Source organism: Brachyistius frenatus, unplaced genomic scaffold, assembly GCF_029030835.1.
Source record: "Brachyistius frenatus isolate BFR_SWC_R1_liver_20210118 unplaced genomic scaffold, ASM2903083v1 Contig_177, whole genome shotgun sequence".
NCBI lineage: Eukaryota > Metazoa > Chordata > Actinopteri > Embiotocidae > Brachyistius > Brachyistius frenatus.
The window spans coordinates 344,248-365,393 of NW_027210776.1; the positions used below are offsets into that span (position 1 = coordinate 344,248).

General features: G+C 45.1%; 1 protein-coding gene across 3 annotated transcripts in view; it reads left to right on the forward strand.

Moving 5' to 3' along the window:
- Positions 1–21,146, forward strand: part of grid1b (glutamate receptor, ionotropic, delta 1b) — a 335,801-nt gene that overhangs the window by 187,729 nt on the left and 126,926 nt on the right. For 2 of the 3 annotated variants that reach the window (XM_069717577.1, XM_069717578.1), the window contains exon 3: positions 4,497–4,781. The exons of the other annotated variant lie outside the window; for it this stretch is intronic. In XM_069717577.1, the coding sequence (XP_069573678.1) occupies positions 4,497–4,781 (285 nt within the window). The remainder of the gene's footprint in view (positions 1–4,496; positions 4,782–21,146) is intronic. 3 annotated transcript variants of the gene reach the window in all.

A 21,146-nucleotide genomic window follows, 5' to 3' on the forward strand; every position in this document is an offset into this window, starting at 1 on the left:
TCTGTGGAGATAGATAGTTTAATTAAGCATGAGAGAAATTAAGACCCCATCGGCCCGCGTGAAAAATGAGCTGCGGAGGCGGTGTGTGTGTGTGTGTGTGTGTGTGTGTGTGTGTGTGTGTGTGTGTGTGTGTGTGTGTGTGTGTGTGTGTGTGTGTGTGTGTGTGTTGAGTAATTAATTCACATTTATATATTCCAGTTTATTTGGAAAACTTGACTTTTATTTTTGTGCAAATATAAAATGTGTTTTGATGTTCTGAGATGTTTGGGAGGTTTCATACTTCATATTCAGATTTTGAAACATAAGACAAATAACAAAGTCAATAAGAGTATTGTTTTTACTTTTCACATATTACCTTTGCTTTTTTTCTTTGATAATTCCATATTTTCTTGGCATTTCCGTATTCTTTTACAGATTTATTCTTTATTGTGCAACTCCTGTCGCTCCATAATAAGCTCTGTTGACATTAATATTCATTTGGTCTGATATAAACGGCTCTCCAGACCCCAGAAGAAGAAGTGAACATCTCCTCTCCTGCCGTCAGTTAAACCAGAGCCACAGGCTCTCATGTTTTCTGCGTATCACCGATCAACCGCAGCGAAACGAGTCCTCATTCATATGAAAATATGATGCATTAATAAATGATGTGAGGGTTTTAAAGAGCGACGGCGGCGGAGGACAAACAATAATTAAGAAGAACCTTCCTGCTTCGTCTCGTGCCAGCGAGCTGTTCAATAAGTTCCCGCCTGGTTGCGCTAATCCTTTTGTTTTGTGGCGATCTGTTTTCCACCGCCGATCGATTATCTGAATGAATCTCATTTCCCCTCTCGCTGTGCCGCCGTAACATGAAAACAATCCCGTCTTAATTCGGTGTGTGAGGAGGTGGAGGTGAGATTAAACGCGGCGGCTGGATGTTCACGCGTGGCTTCGCTTCCAGATGAACCGGTTTGTATCTGCAGGCCACAGCTGTCAGAGGAACACTGCAGACTTTCACAAGACAATAGGCGACGTCCACATGGCGACGGCCGCTCTGCTGCGGAGGATTAACGGCACATCAAACGGGGCTTCGAGTCCGAGTGCAACCGGAGGTCAGGAAATCCAGTTTACTTCAAACCGCTGCACTCAGTCCACCGACAGACAAACTTTGATTCTGAAGCATGTTGGCGATGAAAGTCGTCAGCTGACAGCAGTACGATCAGACCGGGCCGGACTCAGTCAGAGAGAAGAGGGCTAATTCCATCATTTAGTCCAAACTATACGAGGTTCAACGCGCAAATGTTTCCCCTCAGACACCTCAGAAGGTCCCGGTGGAACTCGGTGTTGACAGTCTGACTCTGGGGGACGAATTCACAGTGACACAAAGAAAACCCACCTGGTGTCTCCTGACCTGACGCGCCTTCTTTGGGATCGGACGGTGAAGCTCCGCCCCTCTTGAAGACTGAACGAGTTTTTGTGGAAATCACTGCACGGGCTCAGGAACACTCGGCTGTAAACAGATTTTGTTGGTGAAATCACAAATGTTGGTCCCAGAAACCTGACGTTACATATCAGCTCTGCACATGCAGATATTAGCCTCATGAATCTGTTTACATCCACCACAAATCAATCTCCAAGCACAGATTGCTTTTTCCTGAATTGTGAAGGTGACGCTTCAGTCAGCGCTCCATCGCCTGAGAGGCCTTAATGACGTAAACCCTCCACCCTCCTGCTCACCAAGAACAGCAGTTTGCTTTTGTTTCTCTGAGCTCATTTGGAGGCGAGATATTGATAAAGATCCCACTAATAAGGAGACGGGCGGATCTTTGTCTCTAATGGTTTCTGTCTCCCTCCGTCTGGTCGGAGTCACTCTGTAAGTGCCATTAAGATGCGCGGGGAGTCGCTTCAGCTAAATATTGTGCAGGCTTCATTTAGCACAGATGAAACCGAGAGTCGCTGTGGACTCATAGAGGGAGTGAGTCACGTCGCAGCCCAAATCATTTCTGCCGACTGCTGAGTGAGTTATCCCGCCAGCCAGCGGCGCTGCGTTACCGAGGCCTCCAAACCTATTAGGCCCGTTCTGCTGTGTTGTGCTAATTGGTCCGGGATGACTCGGTGAGTCGGAGTCTCCGGTGCTCCGAGGCTCATTAAACGTGTGATTGTTCTTGTCGTGTGGAGAGAACATCAACGAAAGACGCACGTGATCCGTTCTGGGTCTTCTGTTTAATTGAAGATCAGACCCGCAGCTTCTATTGTCATAGGATGCTTGGGTATATTAGTCTTCATCATTAAAGCTGCACTAATCTTTTTTTTTTTTTTTTTGTATTAGAAATTTGTGAATTGACAGCATGAAATGTTAAATTGGTTTATTCTGCCGACAAACACAGTAAATTACCCACAACTTCTTCATCTGGGACGGGCTCATAATGTTCCAGCTCAACTGGAGAGGATCTCAAAAACATCTTGTGATTGACAGCAGACGTTCGGCATCATAAAAGCAAAACTCTGCTGCACTTTGCTAAAAATATGCGTCTATTTTTAACAGAAGTCGGACAAAAACCCCGTAAAAGCTGCACAGATCAGATCAGCTGGGCAGGAAGTCTGACGCAGGAAAGACATTGAGAATACGGTCAAGTTTCAAAATAAGACAACCTGTGCACACTCCCGCTCTCATATCACATCACTACATCAACATCTACCATCCTGGACAAGAAGTTCACGTTCCTCTTGTTAACAGGCTAAAAAAATATAGATATGAAAATAAAGAAACTTCCGCTTTAAAAGATCCATTTTTATCCTGGGAATCATGATTTATTCTACTAAATATGCCTGGAATATTTCATTTAATCCAACATATCTGATTGGAAATGCTCCTAATTGAAGGTAAAACCCCTAAAAGCTCCAATCCTTCACCTGATCTACGGAAGCCCAGAAGGCCAACAAGTGTGTGAGAGCTGAGATAATAAACATCCTGCAGGTGGATCATCAGCTGGTTTCTCCACGCTGACCTCCGTCCGGCAGCGACGCTGATTTATTGTGTGTTAAATTGACCCGACGAGTCCGATTCCAATCTTATCTGCTGGCCTTCTGGCAAAAAAAAAAACATTTCCTAATTTAATACAAGATTAGTCTCTAAATGCTTCAGTGCGAGTTCATTAGCTCCACTTCCACACCAGCCTCGTTCCTCTCATTATCTTCCAGACAATTTTACATTTTCTTGGCGGAGTTATCGCCTCGTCATCGCTTCCCGAAGCCGCCGGATGCTGACGAAGCGCATCGGACGGCCGTTCCCTTAATAAAGATGAATTTGTGTGCGGTTAGAAAGCGTCTGCGTGTTGACGATCCTCCTTTTTGTTCTGAGCTCGGAGACATTCAGCCCGAGTTCAGCCAAGTTGGACTCATCAAACATTCAGCGTGAAGCTCCCGGCCGGTTCCTCCTGTTTGTTCCTGGAAGACCACCCGGCCGCCTGCTGTTGGAGGGTCTCCGTCCCGACGCCTGCTGCCCCTCCAAGCATCTCCTGACCTTTGAGTCGGGCAGATCGTCTCCTGCAGAGGGAGATGAAAGACTCCTGAGAGTTTAAACTGCAGCTGCCGGGCGAACGATTGATGCTGAGAAGAGAACGGAAGAAAAGAAAAAAAGAAAACTGGCACTTCAACCTGTAAAATGAAGCTTCATAACGTCCTCAAACCAACGATGGCCTCACTGATGGTTGATGGTCGAGGTCAGAGGAGGCGAGGTCAGAGGAGGCGTCCCAGCAGGGAGCGATGGTTTATTGTAGGTGTCCACGGCTGTTTGGAGGCCGGCCGGGCAGACGGCAGCAAACATAATGGTTATAAAGGAGATTCAGAGGCAAAGGAAGCAGCAGCTGTTCAGTGATTTGTGAAGAAGAGGAGAAGTGAGGAGTTGTTTCTTCGTCTGGGTGTAAAATGATGTTCGTCATCAGATTTCGATGGTACGTTTTGCTTTGAGACGTTTTGAAGCACCTGTGGAGCCTCGTCAGTTCATCTCTGGAACCAGATCTCAGCTCTTAGTGTCCATGTTGTCGGGTGAAATGAAACTAATGATGAGCTCATAACTTCCAGGATGGTTTTATCTCCATCTCTATCGGGAGCTCCGATGATCCCGATGAACCTGGAAGGAGAGAGGCCGTCTGAAACGTTAACCTTTAGCTTTTTAGCCCCGAACCGACTGAGCTCCTGTTTAATCACCCCCCCCCCCCCCAGAGTTAGTGTGGTGGTGGAGAAGTGGGTCAGCGTCGGGGTAAACAGCGGTGTTACCTGTCAGACGCTCCACTGGAGTTGTGATGCTGCAGGCTAATATCCTCTGAGAGGTCAGGACATCGTTCAGCATCGGAGGGCTGCTGAGACGCTGACGTTCACATCCTGATTTTATCTTCATTAAATGACTGTTTAAATGTGTATAAATTAAAACCCCTCCCTCTTCCTCTTCCTCTCCCTCTTCCTCTTCCTCTCCCTCTCCCTTCTCCTCTTCTCTTCCTCCTCCTCTTCCTCCCCTGCAGCCTGCGAGCTGATGAACCAGGGCATCCTGGCCCTGGTGACGTCGACGGGCTGCGCGTCGGCCAGCGCTCTGCAGTCTCTGACGGACGCCATGCACATCCCTCACCTGTACATCCAGCGGCACGGCGAGGGCTCGCCGCGGACCGCCTGCCGCCTCAACCCGAGCCCAGGAGGACAGCGCTACACGCTGGCCGCACGGCCGCCTGTGCGCCTCAACGACGTCATGCTGACGCTGGTGGAGGAGCTGCGCTGGCAGAAGTTCATCATCTTCTACGACATCGAGTACGGTGAGTCAGCAGAGGAGCAGCCGGCCGCCGGGCAGCATCGGGGGAGCGCTGACCTTCCAGTGATCTTTGGAGATGTTTGGAGATGTCAGAAGATGTTTGGAGATGTTTGGAGATATTAGAAGATCTTAAAAGATGTTTGGAGATCTTAGAAGATCTTAGAAGATGTTTGGAGATGTTAGAAGATGTTTGGAGATGCTCGAAGATGTTAGAAGATGTTTGGAGATGTTAGAAGATCTTAGAAGATGTTTGGAGATCTTAGAAGATCTTAGAAGATGTTTGGAGATGTTTGGAGATGTTAGAAGATGTTTGGAGATGTTAGAAGATGTTTGGAGATGCTCGAAGATGTTAGAAGATGTTTGGAGATGTTAGAAGATGTTTGGAGATGCTCGAAGATGTTAGAAGATGTTTGGAGATGTTTGGAGATGTTAGAAGATGTTAAAAGATGTTTGGAGATGTTTGGAGATGTTAGAAGATGTTAGAAGATGTTAGAAGATGTTTGGAGATGTTTGGAGATGTTAGAATATGTTAGAAGATGTTTGGAGATGTTAGAAGATGTTTGGAGATGCTCGAAGATGTTAGAAGATGTTTGGAGATGTTTGGAGATGTTAGAAGATGTTAGAAGATGTTAGAAGATGTTTGGAGATGTTTGGAGATGTTAGAATATGTTAGAAGATGTTTGGAGATGTTAGAAGATGTTTGGAGATGTTAGAAGATGTTTGGAGATGCTCAAAGATGTTAGAAGATGTTTGGAGATGTTTGGAGATGTTAGAAGATGTTAGAAGATGTTAGAAGATGTTTGGAGATGTTTGGAGATGTTAGAATATGTTAGAAGATGTTTGGAGATGTTAGAAGATGTTTGGAGATGCTCGAAGATGTTAGAAGATGTTTAGAGGCTTTTTAAAAACCACTTGTGTAAAATATGGAGAATTTTATCCTCCCTTGTGGATCTGCATGCTGTTGTACCTCCGCTGGCCTGACTGTGGCGCTGTTCATGACCCATAACAACATTTAGAAATGCAGAGAAATGACAAAAACTCTGCACAATCTACAGTTTTGTATTTAACGGATGAAATTAGATGCTCAGCGCAGTTTGAATCTGTTTGGTATATATTTATTTTAGCTGCAATATTTTCACCAAACAGTTTATTTTATTGTGCAGATTTTTAATGAACAGGATGTTATTTTACGTATTGATTCATTTTAAACTATAGATGTCTTCATTGATGGATGCGGTGTTAGTTTATCTGCATGTTTGTGGTTTTCTTTGGATGCTAAAACCAGGAAAGATTTTCTCTGCTTCTTCCAGTGGATTAAAACCTGGAATCCCTGGAGGTCCTTTTTCTTTTGGTAAACGTGGATTTCTGAATTTATTTCAGTTTTTTTCATGTTCTTGTTGGTTTGCAGACTTTAAAATTCCTCTTTCTTTCAAGCCAATCAGATTATTTGGTTGTCAGACTGCAGCCTGATGTTGAATCTGACACAGTGTGTTCCTCCTGCTTCTGGTTTCCATCTTTCTTTTCCTCCATGTTGTGACTTCTCACGCGACGCATGCAGACAAATAATTGGAGAAAGCATTAAGGAGTAACCGCCGGCCGCCTCAGTGATTTCCCAACGCTCTCCAGCCTCCGAAGGTTTTCCACGTCACATGTTGCAGCAGAAAACTTTCTGCCATCGACTGGTTGTCTGCCGTGTTTGTTTGGAATAGCTCACTCCGACTGTATCTTAATGAAATCACATTAGGCCCGATGGATTTTTGAGTGCAATCGATACGGGATGGTGGCAATTACAATATAAGGGTATAGACCAGATGCAGCATTTAGAGTCTCAGATGCTCTCAGCCGCGGTGATTTAAGAGGGAGTGCATCGGTGGCTGCAGGCCGCCGTCTCAATCCTTTAACAAGCTTTAAGACCAGAGGAAGACAACGCAGGACAACTTTGTGTTTCACCACCAAACCCAAAGTCTTTAAACATCCCGCCGTTCTGCTCTCAACAGTCTCCTGGTCTCAACTCAAGGACGGATTTGGGACATTTGACGTGATTTTTTTAACGTGACCAGATGTCCCTTCTACCAAAAGTATATTTGGAAGCGCTGCATTGCCGGTCGTCCTCTGGTCCCGGTGTCCAGTGGTCAGCTGGTTTTTACTGACGTGTTCTTTCCCTCCAAAACATAATTTGTTGGAGTCTGAAGCTGGAATGAAAATGAGGAACATGTTTGAGAACAAACATGTGGTGAACAGACTCGTTACCTCGGAGTCACTCTCTGAATTTTACTTTTACCGGACGAATTACTCTTAAATTCGTACTTTGAAAGGATGGACTGACAACATCACGTCTGACAGACAGTAATAACACGTCATGTTTGATTGACAGATTGTCTCCGGTGTGGTCCTGAAGGAGGACTGATAACGATGAGTCTCTGAGGCGGCGCTCCGGTTGGATTGTTTTTATTGGACTGTTAAAGTGAAGCGGCTTCTTTCAACCCTTCACTGGAGTCTTGTTGGTTTTATGGAGGTTTGAACTTGTTATAATTTGACACGTTTTTAGAATTTTAAATCTCAAACGATGCTTCTGATATTGGCCCCGATCCTTCATGTTTCCCCAGATTTTCTTTGTATGTTTTAAAAAAATCCTTGATATTTTTGTGGTTGTGACTCAGCGCTGATAAAAACCGGTGTGAGGATGTGGAAGAACTCTGACTGCGGCCGGTTTCTCTCTCTGCATCCTTTCACAACAAATGGCTGATGATTTAGGAGGAAATTGATTTTTTTTTTTTCTTAGGTCTGAATAGAAACTTGAAGTGATGCTCTGCACTTACTAAAAAACAACAAATGAGTTTTTCCACACCAGCATATCTGAGTCACCTCGATGTTTCCCGTTCTGTACTTTTCCTCGCTGAGCTCCTTCACTCTGACGTGTCCTTGAATAACACGTCGTCACGTCAAATCAAAAACGTGAAGAAGAAGAAAAGACAAAAGAAACCAGCGTTTAGTTCTGTACTCGGAGAATTTGCCATCTTTTGAAAGTTCACTATATCTTCCTCTAACCCTCTTCATCGTGCCCATTTTTCACTCTTCATCTTCTTCCTCCCCTCCTCCCCTCGTTCCCTCCTCCCCTCGTTCCCTCCTCCCCTCGTTCCCTCCGCACCACCAGCAGAGGCCCATTTATTCAGATTAGCGGCTCATTGTTGAGGGATACGAGGAGCAGATGGGCTTTCTGGTTTGGCTGTCTGGCCGAGTCCACGGCAGCCGGCGGTGATGATGATTAAAGAAGCCGCCTCCTTCCTCCTCCTTCCTCCCAGATCTCCTCCTTCCTCCTCCTTCCTCCCAGATCTCCTTGAGTTGTCAGTTTGTACGTTACAGATCAATAGAAACTCAACACTTCCTGTATTTTACAAACTAAAAGCCTTGTAGCGTTTTATCAGAAAGAACACCCCATTAAAAAAGCTTTTATTGTGAAACAGTTGCACGAACATGTTTTGACTATCAGACGATAAAATACCCCCCCCGCCACACACACACACACACACACACACACACACACACACACACACACACACACACACACACACACACACACACACACACACACACACACACGCTGGATTGCAGGATTGATTCAGGGTATCAATATGGCCGCTGTAGCGCGGCTCCGCTGAGCGTGACGCAGCAACTCGGCCGCATCAAAGCTGCAGACTCCAAATCTCACACCGGCCGCACATCAGCCGACCAGCCGGCCGCGCAGAAGGACGGATGGACGGATGGACGGATGGACGGATGGCCGGCTGCAGTGCGCTCTGGGAAACGGTGTTTTTCATCAACACCCAATCAGAGGCGGCTGTCAGGCGGAACAGACGGCCGTCCTGCCGAGGAGCGCCGAAAAAGACATCGACCGGGAGACTGGAGTGTATACTGTGTGTGTGTGTGTGTGTGTGTGTGTGTGTGTGTGTGTGTGTGTGTGTGTGTGTGTGTGTGTGTGTGTGTGTGTGTGTGTGTGTGTGTGTAAACAAACACTTCCCCTCCTCTTTCTTGGCTGGTGTGTTTGTAACACACTCCCCTACAGAGACCCATAAACTGTGATTTGTGCAGCCGTGCGAAACGTTCACGAGGACACACACACACACACACACACACACACACACACACACACACACACACACACACACACACACACACACACACACACACACACACACACACACACACACACACACACTATGTGGTCTTTAAAGTCCATGTTGGTGTTTCTGTAAAGACTAATAGAAGGATTTGATGAAGAGGTCAGCGTGTTGCCATCAGATACATTTTCTCATTTTCGATATAATCTTGAATAAATTTTCCACATTTCAGTTCGTATCTTTATTGAAATATTCCTTTTTATATTTTGTGATAATGATATCCGTCACCCAGTCGTCCTCTCAGCTCTTCTTCAGGCCAAACATGGTAGCTCAGCCTCATCACTGCCCCCCCTCGGAGGTTTACACCGTGATGATCGCCACGGTAACCTGCAGGTGAACCTGTCCCGACCTTTCTCAGGGCTCCGCCCCCCTCGTCTGTCTTTAAACCGTCGTGTACGTTAAATAATTGATTCTTTGACAGTCCGTCTCCTGTCCTCGTGATTTCCTTTTAATTACACAAGAAGTGAACGGATCAACCCCCCCCCCCCCATTCTTACCCTCCCTCCTCCCCTTCACCCCTCATTGGGCTAAAAACCTCCGAGAGGAATGAAAGCGCTCTGAAAGCCACTTTCGGGAACGCGGTGTTGCTTCATCCATATTTAAGGAAAGACAAAACGCTGTTCGACGACGGCTCATCGGTTCTCGGCTCGTTAGCTTTGTTGTGTCTCCGATGGAAACACACAACAGCTCTTCGGTTTGACTTTGAGACCAACACTTAGCTCGGGTGTTTGAATAATCAAGAAGGTGAAAGGTCAGAAAGTTTATAAGATTTAATTACAGCTCACAAGAAAAAACTCCTTTTAATAATGTGGTTTGGCTTTTAAACCTCTTACTGTAACTTTTTCTTATTTTTTCTCATCCTTTTATTTTCTGCTCTCGTTTCCTTCCAGTCTAACAATGTGCAGCAATTTCACCCCAATCTCTGAACTCCTCGACTCAAAGAAAGCCTCCTCTCGTCCAGCTGATCTCTACCCTCTGCTCTTTGATAAGGTTTTTTTTGGCGTGGTCGTCCAACTCACTTTTCCCTTTTTCACTGAACGTGTCTTCGTGTGTTTTCAAGGGTGTTTGAAGCTTTTGAAAACCTTGAAAAAAAGCCCCGACCTCGATCTCTTCTTTCTACCGTAACCAGCTTCTGAACGACTGGAGGAGTGTTAGAGAAGGAGTCTCATTACAACTTCAGGAAACTCAGACCTGTAGTTTACCAAATAATCCAGTGAATGCTGCATTTTTATTTAATTCAAATTAAGTTTACAATTAAGGAGATATCAGTTTTGATAAGCGGTAATTATTGCAGTTTTTTTGGACTCCAGTGCGAGACACTCTGTCGTCCTATTGGTCGATATTAAGAAACATGTCATAAGATATGTCAAAGCAGGCAGTTCAAAAAATAAATATATATATTCATTATATATGTTTTCCCCCTTTCTATGCTTTTAAATTACTTTCTGTTGTTATTCTTATTATTCTTATTATTTACAACAACCTTACAACATTTTCACATGTATTTTAATTTTATGTAGGTGTGAATCATTTAAAGCCAAGAGGTTGACCAAACGAAAACCTTGATTCATTTATAATTTTTGGTTTTTATTCCTTTAAGAAAACAAATATACAAACCGCCATCTGTTACAACATTAATTGTCATTCAGTTTCCAAGAAAATATAAATAAACAAAAGAAATGATACAAAGCAAACAGGAAGAGAAAAGAAAAGGAAAACAGCAAAAACAAAACAAAGTAGTGAGTAAGTGGAAGTCGTTTGGTGAGCAGGTCGTTAATGTTGAGACGCTGAAGAAGGACCTTGTCTGCTTTCGAGATGAACGAGTAGAAAAAGGTGAAAACAAAACGTCCGTTTGAATGAAGGCGCGTCCTTCTGTCCTCATTAACCTCGGCGCCGGTAACGTGTGCGAGTGTTTGATGTCCTGCTGCGGATATTATAGTCGTTGATTAATAAGGCAGCAGCGTGTGTCTGGGAGGTCATATTGTGTGGACACCTGCTGCCTCCATATGTAGTCCGCTGATGTCCTCTCCGTCTCTCCACCGGCGTTTGATGTCTCTATTAAGATGCTCTCTAATTGGCCGCTGATGTCGGCGGCGCAGGAAGAAAGGCGAGGTCGCCGGGTTTGTGCGTCCGCGATAACAGAAAGCTCTTTGATAAAGGATGCTGGCAAATATGGCCGCGGCCGGTCGGTGCAGACGGATGAGATATTACTCAGCTGCAGTTCAGACGGATCACCGAACGCAGCTTTTCTTCTTCAAATCAAACAAAAACGTTCAGTTACTCAACACTCGACTCCTCTAATCTCCGCGGATGACATCATTACTTATGTAACATCAACTCGTAAAACTGTTTCCTTTTTCTAGCTCCTGTGTGAACGCACGTGACGGTGAAGGTCGCCTTAGTTCCTGCAGCGCTTCACTTTGGAGACGGAAGAAGGACTCAGTGACTGTTGAAGTCCTCATCTGGAGACGCTAAGAAATGTCCTTTTGGTCTGGGACTGTTTGTTTTGGTTGAATTAAAGGAAATCTTAAAGGTTTGCGATGACACTCTCGTGTATTTATAGAAAACCTTTGAACGATAGCGACCTGCAAGCCGGACGGTGTGTTTGTGTAGGATTGAATTAAATCGATTACAACGTGAAACTGATGATTTTGGACACAATAACCCCAAAAAAATCCAGGAGGCGCAAAAACATTTCACAAAATTTAATGACATTTACAAAACAAAACATTTCACAAAAACTAATTTCACAAGAAACAAAAACATTTGAAAACGATTTCTGTTTTGTGAAATGTTTTTGCATTTCCTGAAATGTGGTTTTGACTCAGGGCCACCGTAGACTTTGGATACGCTCACAGTACTGCCTCTATTCATAGGAAGTTTGGATAATATTAACAATTAATATATACGACACGTGCTGTATTCCAACATGTGTGTAACGTTCACATACGTGTCGTCTCCGTGTCTCAGACTTCCTCTGACTCCGGTGTTTCTGTCCTCGTCTCTCTCGCTGCCGTCGGAGAACTCTTCCGTTTAAATCTCTCCGGAAGCGAATGTCAGCCAAATGTCAATGTAAATTGCTTTCAGTCGCTCTGTTCTTGTCTGTAACTCGATATAAAGTCTTGTTGGGGGAAGAAGTTGAGCAGCGGTCAGTGAAATGCCAGAGTTCTTCTGTCCGACAGGCTGAGCACGTCTCGGCGGACGTCTCCGAGTCGTACCTGCGCTTCGGAAAAGAAAAAAAAGTTTGAGAGATTCAGTCTCTTTAAACGTAGTTCTAATTTTATTCACTTTAAAAGTTTTTCTGTCCCAGGTCTCCGTCTCATCTTCAAGAGAACCTCCTGATGGATGTTTTCGTCGTTGCAGACGCTTCTTTCAGATCTCACCTTGATTTAAAAAAAAAAAAAAAGAGTACGGAGATAAGAGTGACGGTTCTTTGAGGCGTTTAAAGGCGTGACACTCAGAGTCCTGAACCCCCGCTGACTGCTGAAGTTCCCCTGAGCACGCCGTCGAGTCGCTTACTGAGCAGTTATTGGATTAAAAGATATTTGTTAGCAGCTGACCTTTCACCTTTAGGAGGGAGGCCTCGTGGGTAACCTGGAGGTGACGTAGACCCTCTCACATGAAAGAACATGAGGTTATATTCCTGTAATCAGACTTAAAGTGTCCAGAGAAGTTTGGAGCAGGAAGTGACCATATTTGGACGAGCTGGGGGAGGAGCCAGCGGTGGATCTGACCGATCTGATCGGAAACCTGACGATACTACGTCCCGCCCACCGATAGCTGTAACCTGACTGCACCACAGGCCTGTCAATCAATCAAACAGACACGCCCCCAAAAACAGGTCTTCTTGAATCTTCTTTTCTAATGAATGAGGGATTATTTTCAGATGGACCTCCAGAAAACTAAGAAGAAGGAGTGACTTTAGCTAACAACACCGAGATAACTGATGGACACATTTTATTCACTTTGGATTTGATGAGAGAAGTTGAATGGGAGTCTATGGAGCCGGAGGCTTTTTGGAGCCGACCTCTAGTGGCACTCGCTGGTATTGCGGCTGAAGACACTTTATTACAGTTTTGTATTTCTCAAATACCAAGTCAAACCATTTTCTGACGTCTCCTTAAATTCATTAGAAATAATATTATAAATGTGTGTCGAGTAGATTCTTCCACTGTCTCATTTTAATTGCAGGATAAAGAGATTTTTTTTTTAATTTCTCTGGTACAATTAAATAAATATAAAAACCGTCCACACCAATCAGGCTGATTGTCATGTTTTCGGGTCAGGAGGATGATTCCTGTTCTCGGATAGTTTAATTGTTCCGTTCAGGTAATTGGCTGAACTCGCTGCCTGATTAAATCATCTGCTGGAGCCGGCTCGCTTTTCTTTTTTACACAAACACGTTAAAACTCTAATATCGTCTCTGCAGATGCATTAGTTCTTCATCTTCCCTTTTCATCCTTCATCATCCTCACCTGTTTTTCCTGAGTCACTCAGCAGCTGTCTGCGTATCTCACTCTTCCTCGCCATCTGTCCACCGCCATCATCATCATCATCATCATCATCCTCTCTCCACATGATCCGTCTCTGTCGGGGAAGTCTGCCTCTTCTCTCGCTCCTTATTGTTTTTCTATAAAAAGAGAAACGCTGAGATGAAAGACTCGCTCGCACTTTCTCTGATTCTCCGCCTCTGATTGGCCGCTCAAAACGGGGCGATGTGATGAGATGTGATGACGTGATGAGAGGGGAAAGCCTCGGATGATGCACTCTGGGTGATGAGGCAGAAGTCGAGCACAGCATCCACACGTAGAGGAGAGAGGATGACTCTGTGTGTGTGTGTGTGTGTGTGTGTGTGTGTGTGTGTGTGTGTGTGTGTGTGTGTGTGTGTGTGTGTGTGTGTGTGTGTGTGTGTGTGTGTGTGTGTGTGTGTGTGTTTCTATTGTCGTTGATACGACAGTGAGAGAAAATGTGACAAATGCTTCGACATTTGTCTTCATTAAATCCTCTCGGTCTCTCTTTACATAAATTTGCATGTATGTATGTAAATGTATAAAAAGGCCTGCGGTACTGCTCGACCACAGACTGGATGTAAAAGAGTTCGTAGCTTCAGGTCTGTAAAATGGTTCTGATCCAGAAGTGTCTTCAGCTGCAATACCAGCGAGTGCCACTAGAGGTCGGCTCCAAAAAGCCTCCGGCTCCATAGACTCCCATTCAACTTCTCTCATCAAATCCAAAGTGAATAAAATGTGTCCATCAGTTATCTCGGTGTTGTTAGCTAAAGTCACTCCTTCTTATTAGTTTTCTGGAGGTCCATCTGAAAATAATCCCTCATTCATTAGAAAAGAAGATTCAAGAAGACCTGTTTTTGGGGGCGTGTCTGTTTGATTGACAGGCCTGTGGTGCAGTCAGGTTACAGCTATCGGTGGGCGGGACGTAGTATCGTCAGGTTTCAATCAGATCGGTCAGATCCACCGCTGGCTCCTCCCCCAGCTCGTCCAAATATGGTCACTTCCTGCTCCAAACCGCTCCGAACTAACAAAGATGGTGACGGACAGAATCTGAACTGGAGGATTCATAACAACTGTTCAAAGCGTGTTTTTAACGTGGCTGGCATCGTCTCGACGTGTTAAAAACATGTACATAAACAGAGGCGGGTTATATGACGCAGGTCATGTGACCAATGTCTGTCGATGGACGTAATGAGGCAACTAAGTCCCAGAAGTTTACAAAAGGATGATGACAACGTTTTTCTTTAGGATCTTGTTTTTGCTAAAGCACGTGATGCTGAGACGCTTCCCTCTAGTGGACAGGCGGCTGTATTACACCCTTTGACACCGTTTGCTCGGCTCAGGTGCTGCAGGTTTGGAGAAGCTGCTGTCTTCTGCCAAACGAGGTTAAATGAACCTCCGCGTGACTCGTCTGTTTTTCTGCTTCACACTTTACATAATTACAGAAATCTTCACAAACCCGGCTGCAGGTCGTCTTATTTACATGTTCTTAGTAAATCCTTCAAACCTCATATTAAATATTATTTTTCTTATCAGCAGTCAAACAAATATTTTTTTCCTCCTCCGAGCTTCGTGTTTTTTGTCCTCGACTGCTCTCTTCCTGTTTGCCCCCCCCCCCCCCCCACAGCTCTTCCTCCATCCCATTTCCTCCCTGAGACTGATGCAGCAGGACGGCGCTCACTTCTCTGCTCGTTTTTTTCCCGTCTCGCTTCCTTTGAACAGTCGAGTCCTTCTCGTCTTTGTCTCGTCTCTGAAAGGACGAAAAACGTTCAGACGTCAATTTCTCAGTGTCGCCCGCGTTCGCCTCAATCACGCCGACCGTCCGCCTGCTTTGATTCTCCCGTCCATTTGCATCGCCCTCACTTCCTGTTCTTGTCACAGATCGATGGCTGTGATTGGTCAGGACGGGGAGGATCCTGGGAAGAGAGTCTGAAACATATTGAGCTGAGAGGCTCTGCTGAGTTTCCTGCATATTGTTGTGTTTAATGATGTCGCTGCAGACGTAGAGACGATCATTCACTGTGAACTCAGATAATAGAAACTTCTTCTCATCCAGTTTAACAGTCACCTCTCTGATGTGCGCCCTCTACTGGACGACCAGCACTGGTATTACTGCGCTTTCTACATTTCTTTTAAAAGTCCCTCCAGGAAATCGCAATCGCAATATTTAAGTTATTGTTTGAGCAAAATGTCCACTTCACGTTCCTCCAGCCAGAAACGACGTCTTCGGATATTCTGCACTAAAAATGTTAACTGTTCACGGCCAAATATCGGACTTTCAAATCTTTCAAATCCAATGCTGGGTTGTTTCTGTCTTCATTATTACATATGCGTCATCTCCGTTGACCTCCGTCTGAGCGACCTTGGCTTCCTCGTCTTCCTCGTCTCCTCCTCTTCCTCTGATGTGGTCTGTTTATTCTATATGCTCGTGTACCTGCTGAGCGCTCAGCGCCAGCGTTGCCGTGTTGACAGTTGCCGGCGGCGAGGAGAGGAATTAGCGTCCGCCGTGGATGCGGCGCCGGGGCGAGAAAAGCCTTTTTTTCTCCTCCCGACACGTCGTCCTGCTCGGTTTGAAGGCTGCTCGGAGACAGCTGGGCTTCACGGGGACGGACGGAGACGTGCGAGGCTCAGACAGACTGCAAGTTAAAAAAGAAAAGACGGAAGAAAACTCAGGAAAGTTTTGACAGACGGAGTCACAGGACAGTCAGACTGCACGTCAAGTCGAGTTACTAACAGAAGATCCACGAATATAACAAACAAATTAAACACAAATAGATGCAACGAACAGGACAGTTGGTTATTTAACGTGTTAAAAAATGTTGTGCGTGAGTCGACTTCTGATGTCGTGATCACCGAGGCGGAGACGGGAGGGTCGAGTTTCAGGAGACAGAAAAACACGTTGTTTTGTTTGTTTAAGAAAAATCAAATCTTATTCTTTAAATAATAAAATCACAGACTTTAGTTTGCAGAGAAGGCGTGAAAGAAACATTTTGAGTTTCACGTCACTGATTACAGAGACAAGCAGGCAGATCTCTGAAGATCAGATGGAGAAGAAACATTTCAAATGAAATCCTTTTACAGAAAGCCAATGAAGAGACTCTAATATGTGAGAAATATCATCTTTCCCGTTAAACCCTGTCAGTACTCTCGCAGCAGCACTTTCAATCAAATGCAGGCTTTTTTTTTAAAGCGTTATTAAGACATCCTGATAATAAAGAATTGCAGGAATCCAGCTTTGAGGTAAACAAATGCACCAAGTGGTTTTTTCATCATCACTCTGCAGCACGATGTTTCCTGGATCTGACAATCAGGTGAAAGCAGCAGTCTGAGAGGCTTCATTTAAGAGTTAAAGGACAAATCCTGCTCAGAAATAACTCTGAGGTTCTTCATTGTGCTGCTGTCATCAAAGAGTTTCTGAGTACAAATGTCTGAATTTAAAAGAAAGTCACAGCTCATCCAGATCTCCTAAACATGCTTGAAGTTTGACTAACGGATTGGTTTCTGATTTTGTTGATTAAATATAGCTTGATATCATCTGTGTAGAAACGGACCTTGTATGTATTGCATCTTGATAGTGTCACATGGAAAAGTATTGTTCCTATTTCAGAACCCTGTGGAACTCCACGACTATGTTTTATTTGCGTAGAGGAGTCATTGAATCTGTGATTTAAACCAACCGATCGATGTCAGTGACTTTAATCGACGACATGTTTCCATCTCTGTTGTGATTTTAAATCAACAAATCAATGCAACGGTCTTTTGAAGCGCTCTTCTGTTTCATAAAGAACCGTGTTTGTTTTTGTGCAGAATAAAAGTTTGCAAAGCTGCTTCGATGGAAACATGCTACTTTGTTAAAAAAAAAAAAAGCCCTGCCGCGCTTGTTTGTGCCTGCAGGACTGATTGTCTTCTCCAGTTCGTCTCACGCTGGCTGCGACGGCAGCTCAGTGATCATCGAACCCACGAGAGACACGACGTCCCACTGCGGAGAGGACGAGGGAGTCGCATCAGTTAATGGGACCACCTGCCGTCCCGCCATCTCCCCTATTGGTGTGTGTGTGTGTGTGTGTGTGTGTGTGTGTGTGTGTGTGTGTGTGTGTGTGTGTGTGTGTGTGTGTGTGTGTGTGTGTGTGTGTGTGTGTGTGTGTGTGTGTGTTTTCGTTCACATGACACCAAACAGCTGCTCTGGAGGCGCCGACGTCAGCACGCAGGAGGGACGTGATGCCGGAGACGAGACGGAGAGCTGGAGTTGACAGAAGCTGGATTATCCTGAAGCGGGTTTATTTGGAGTTTCGTTATGTTAGCGGGAGCAGCGCTGTTGGATGTCGATGTGGATGAAACGTCCAGAAATACTCCGACGGAGAGGGAAAGAAGTGCAGAGTTTGTTCACTGATGTAATCGAGTATTTATTTGGACCCTTTATCGGTCTGAAGTCGTGTGATGTAGTTATCCGTGTCACGACCTCACATCCTGCCGCGGCTAACAAGCGCTAGCAGTCCGTGAGCTTCCAGCTCAGAGTGACGGATGTGTTGGATCTTCCACTTGTTCTGCAGATTTTCACCGACGGAGCTCCTCGTCCTCTCCGGCACGGCGCATCGATCGCGACTGAAACCAAAGCAAACCGGCGGATTATTTCCGCGTGTTTTTCCCCGGCGTGTCGGAGGTGCTGCAGCAGCACAGCGTTAAACGCCGAACGAGAATACAGAACGACCGATCAATCGAAGACAAATCGCTCCGGCTTCTTTCCATTAATTTACCCGGCAGAGATCGTCTCCGGAGCTCAGCGGTCGGGTTTGTCTCCGGAGGCCTCGCTGCTGCTACGAAGATCCTTTATGAGCGAGCGTCTGCTGCGATAACACCGGAGCGCTGCCTCCAGGTTTCTCCTCACGGCTCACACACATTACACATTGTTGTGGAGGATTTATTAGTATTACAGACATGTTCCCATTAAAACCCCTCTGAGATTTGTGGGATTTAAAAACATGAGGCCGACCTGGCGGTGATGTTTCTGAGTTTAAACTTCTGCAGCTCACACAGTAGACTGTATATTAAAGTGGATGCAGACATCTTTTGGGGAATTTTTCTGGTAAAATTATGAATTTAATAAAGACAAACTGTTTCCTGGGACCAAAAAAACCTTCGAAAGAAGGTTTTAGTTTAGATCACATCTGCAGATCTTCATTATCGCATTTAATAAGTGTTCTTCTTATCTTGAATTCACCTGTGTTACTCGGGCAGCCGGAGGAGGAAGAGGAGGAGTTCGGTGACCTTTCACCTTTATTTTATAAATTAATTTGCTTTTATCAGTGTGCGGTCGGACGTCAACACGAGGCTCATATCTCACCAGACGGTGGTGCGAAGGCGGCTTTAACATATTCAAAACCTCATTAAACTCGGTCAGTCCTGGCACATTTTTTTTGTATTTTAGTAGTTTCGGGCGTAGGCGTGGCCAAATGGCTCCCTAGCGCCCCCTAAACTAGTCCCCGAGGCTACTTTCACCTGCATGTATGAAATTTGGTGGACATATCTATCATACCCAGATCTATAAAAAAGACTCTTGGCACCATGACGTAAACTCAACAAGAAGTCAGCCATTTTGAATTTAGTGGCTACTTTTGGCGATTCGCACGTGTTGTGCTTCAGAGTTCCTCCTACAGAATTTATCGGACGGACTTTAAATTTGATGAATGCAGTCTTAACATGTTTGGGATGAAAATGTATTTAAAGAATTATTTTCCGTCAAACGGTGTGTCCGTGCCGTGGCGGCCATTTTGAGCACTTCGCCCTAAAACTTATAAATTGCTGTAACTTTGATGAATATTGTCCAATCGTCCTTAGACTTTTCATGTTTGATAAAAGTGCCGGTCAACATCTACATGGTCAAATTCAGTCACAGTAATAGCGCCACCTGCTGGCAGACAGGAATGAAATGTTTTCGGTTTTCTGGTGTGTTTGACGCAGGTAAAACGGATCCAGCCCAAGTCAGAAAAATAAGCTCTTCATATTTCTTATAGGCGAGGGAGGGGTTGAGGAGCGGCGGTGACTCAGCGACGGCAGAAGCTGATGTCAGGTCGGGCCACGCGGCTTTTTAAAACCTCTCTGAGCTCCACTTTTAGATCCAGCATCCTGTTTGTGAGTCCGTGTTCAGCAGAGCGACCCGCCGACGGAGGTGAAGGAGGCAGCAGAGCGAAGCCGCCGACACACGACTCGTCCGGAGGCTCTTACGGAAAACAGACAAAAATATTTCCCGCCCGATGATGAATAAACGCCGAATCTGGAGCTGCGAGATTAGTTGGACGGTCTTCGTCATTGAGAGCTGCTGCTCCTCCTTCTGTGTTTGTTGCCGTGGTGATTTGTGTCTGGTGTCTCCTCCTCTCCCTCCGAGAGGTCCATCAGGTCACGCTGTCGAGCGCTCTGTAAACAGTTTAAGCTGCATTTTAGATCCTACATGGCAGAAAGAGTCTGAATCATCCCGATGTGTCGCCTCCTCCTCCTTCACTCATCCTGTGATGACTTCAGTCTTGTTAGCCCCGCCCAGAACACCTCCCCGAACAGGAAGCCGTCCAGGTAGCATCCTGTTCAGATCCCTTCAGATTAGAAACGTCTGTAAACACTTCACTTAGTTTTTTAACTGAATTTCAGCCTCTAAACGGATGGTTTTTTTTCTGCCATCTATAACATTAACAAGAATATCACCAAGAACACACGTTACTTACAATTTGTTCATGAATTCAAACAAAAAACAAAAAAAAAACATTTTTTTAAATGTGCCACGAAGCGTTTCAGTCGGTTTCCTGATGAAGTTTCTCCCCCCCCAAAAAATCTTCTTTCATTCAGCAGAATTTCCGGCCTCGGTTTGTTTGCGTAACTCAGATTAGTAGATAGATTTGAAAAAAAATGACGTCCATCGAGGGAGAAAACGGACCGGAACCGTTTCAAACCTTCACACGGATCTTAATCTCGGAGTCGGCGGAGCGTCGTGTGCTCCGGTTGGAGGAGAGATGCCTCCGTTGTTGCATCAACTGTGTGAACGGGGAGCAGCAGGGTTACTCAGAGCTTACGCAGCATTACACGGCTTATGTTTATCGCTGAGAAAATACAGAACAATACAGAAACAGAGCCGCTGTCTCTCACATAATCCGTCCGAGAGGCAGAAAGTCAGCAGCTTGTGTTGAAGTGCTGCAGGATGAGAGGAGGAGGAGGAGGAGGAGGAGGAGGAGGAGGAGGACGAGGACGAGGAGGAGGAGGAGGACGAGGAGGAGGACGAGGACGAGGAAAAAAGTCCCCACTCAGAAGGTCATGATCACTCGATACGATACCGGAGGAAAGTTTCAGCATCGATGAGCCGACGGGGATCGATCGCTGTTGAAGAACACGAATATCAGGAATAGATTTAATACAGAAAACATCCACAGATTTTAAAAGTAACGATCGGGGAGGAGTTTGTCCTCGTCTGACCTCTCAGCGACGGGCAGGATTACACCTGAAACACGAGAAAACAACATTTTAAACACTTCGAGTTCATCAGTACATTTAGTTTTGACACCAAAGAAAAGAAACATGAGATGGGAATTAAAAAAGCTTCATGTTTTCGAGACATGACGGCTGAATTTGTTTTTTCATGTTTCCCTAATCTTAAAGGTTCAGTGTGTACACCAAAAATTTAAAATATTTGTCGATCATACT